General features: G+C 36.4%; 1 protein-coding gene across 2 annotated transcripts in view; it reads right to left on the bottom strand.

Annotated features, from left to right (window-relative positions):
• Nucleotides 1-768: 768 nt before the first annotated feature.
• Nucleotides 769-2,126, bottom strand: part of LOC146554189 (kinesin-associated protein 3-like) — an 18,818-nt gene continuing 17,460 nt past the window's right edge. For both annotated transcript variants that reach the window (XM_085253784.1, XM_085253783.1), the window contains exons 19-20: nucleotides 2,110-2,126; nucleotides 769-1,928 (exon numbers count right to left, since the gene is read on the bottom strand). The exon at nucleotides 2,110-2,126 is cut by the window's right edge and continues 68 nt beyond it. In XM_085253784.1, coding sequence (XP_085109910.1) covers nucleotides 1,826-1,928; nucleotides 2,110-2,126 — 120 coding nt within the window. In that variant the 3' untranslated portion in view covers nucleotides 769-1,825. The remainder of the gene's footprint in view (nucleotides 1,929-2,109) is intronic.

Raw genomic sequence — 2,126 nt, 5'->3', positions numbered from 1 at the left:
AGTGCCATTTAATATTAATATGCCACCATGTATTTAAAATATACATGTTAAACCATGTTATCAAAGTAGGCATGTTATATTTAGCTTCTTTTTTTAGAGTTTGTTTTTGTTTTATTTTTTAAGTGCATGTTCACAGAGACAACTCTTTTGAGATCTCATTGCTGTTAAAAAACACCCAGAAGCATTATGAGGAATACCCAACGTACACTCTTGTTTCTATTTAAACAGCCATGAGAAATGATGTGCTAGGTGACTGATGATCATGGATGGGTTTTTTTGTGTTTCTTTTTGAAACACATTTTTTCAGTTCACAGCTATCTTTCCTCAAGGAAAGGATTTCTGGCCTCATTTTATGAACACTGCATTAAGTGTGGTCTGACAGGACAGATTTCGATTTAGCAAGTCTGTGGGGTAGCAGGTCAGAAACATCACATAAATGTAGTGGTTAGAAGAAGAGCTCCCCATAATACTGCTGTGGTTTTGACATCTGTTATAAGCCAAATTTCAAACTACAATAAATCTTAGGGCGCTTTGAGACTGGGTTTGCATTTTTTAAATATTAATTTGTATGTGATGTACATACACTTTGAAATGCATGCAGAAAACTAGAGGACAATGGCAAAGACTAAGAAAATGAACTAATGGCACAGTACCACCTGGGAGTGCTACAAAAAATAAGAAACAAGCATCGTTTACCAATTTTCCTTCTTGGGAATTGTATTTGAAGTCATTGCTGTTTCTTACAATTTAAATCATTAGCCAATGAGATCATGAAAGACATGATGAAATTTTATTTTTCAGCTTGTAGTAACAGAGATGGAAACAGACAGCACTTCACTATTGCACATCAATATAAAAAAACAACAACAACAACAACAAAAAAAAAAACAAGGGGGCAGGGGGACAGGTGTTTAAAGCCTTTGCAGTTTCCTAATTTCTAATAATGCTAACATAGAATTTCACTTAAGGAGCTGAAGAATTTCACAGTTTAAAAAAAAATGTCAATGCGGCTCAGCAGACTATAGCCTGCTCTCCTCTCTGCTGCAGACTTAAGGTATACCAGCGGATCACAGAATGATTTGAACAAACTGTCAGCAACTACACTGCCCTGCAGGTAATGTAGGCACCAGGCTTTTATCTGTTGGTCAGCATTCAGCTCCTACATCAACTTGGACCTTTTAACAGTCACAAATTTACTTATGCAACATTTAACATGAACTGAAATCTATCCCCGACTAATACACAAGGAGGAAGTCTTTTTGTGGAGATCCAGACTAGGTGGCCAGTGTGAAAGCACCCTAGGCTGTAACAACAATGTTCCCATTTTACAGTGACATAGATAAAAGAAACATGCTGTAAACTCATTAAATAAATGTCACATGTTGACATGGTTTTGAAGGAGCCAAAATGAAGGATCTCAAACAGTTCAATAAAGACGCTGAATATTTTTGTATAAATATTAATTATCACATAAGAAAAAAAAAGAAAAGCAAAACCTACCAACATACAGAAGCAAATTTTAAAGAAAGACGTAACTAGTTCTGCTTGAGATGATTGTAAATAGATGAAATAGCTAAGTGAAAATTGTATGCAATCTGCAGTGTTAGTGTGGTCTGTATTATTAATTTCAGCATTTGAAAGCACTGTCTGAATAACTACAACTATTCTTAACATGTCAAGATGAGGCATATGAAATGCTACACTGCAAGGGGCTGTCACTTTAATAAATTAAACAATGAGAGTGGAGTTGTAGATAATGTGTGAATATGCACTTGGTGGAGAGGAATGAAACAAAGACGATGTGAACAAAGCAGACTCAAAGTGTCTATGAGTACTGATAAAAGGGCTGCTCATCGGGTCTGAAGCCATAGGCCGTGGCTGGTCGTGCAGGTGATGAGCTGGTCTGGTCGAAAACATCGCCAATGTCTCTGGTAGACAAAGTTACAAAAAAAAAAAAAAAAGCCAATTTAACAGTATGAAAAATAAAAATGTGAAACACTGGACTGGGATTTTATAGTGTGGCAAAAGAGGTGGAGGCTTTGATTGCCTGAATTTAAAATTCAGTAAGCTGTAGAATGGCTAGAATGTTTCTGTCTCCTGTTAACTCACCCTGCATGGTGCGAGTC

The sequence above is a fragment of the Mchenga conophoros genome, linkage group LG18 (assembly GCF_057382185.1).
Source record: "Mchenga conophoros isolate Kocher_MC1m ecotype Shallow Benthic linkage group LG18, M_conophoros_male_GT1.1, whole genome shotgun sequence".
NCBI lineage: Eukaryota > Metazoa > Chordata > Actinopteri > Cichliformes > Cichlidae > Mchenga > Mchenga conophoros.
This window is presented reverse-complemented; position numbering and strand designations above follow the sequence as displayed.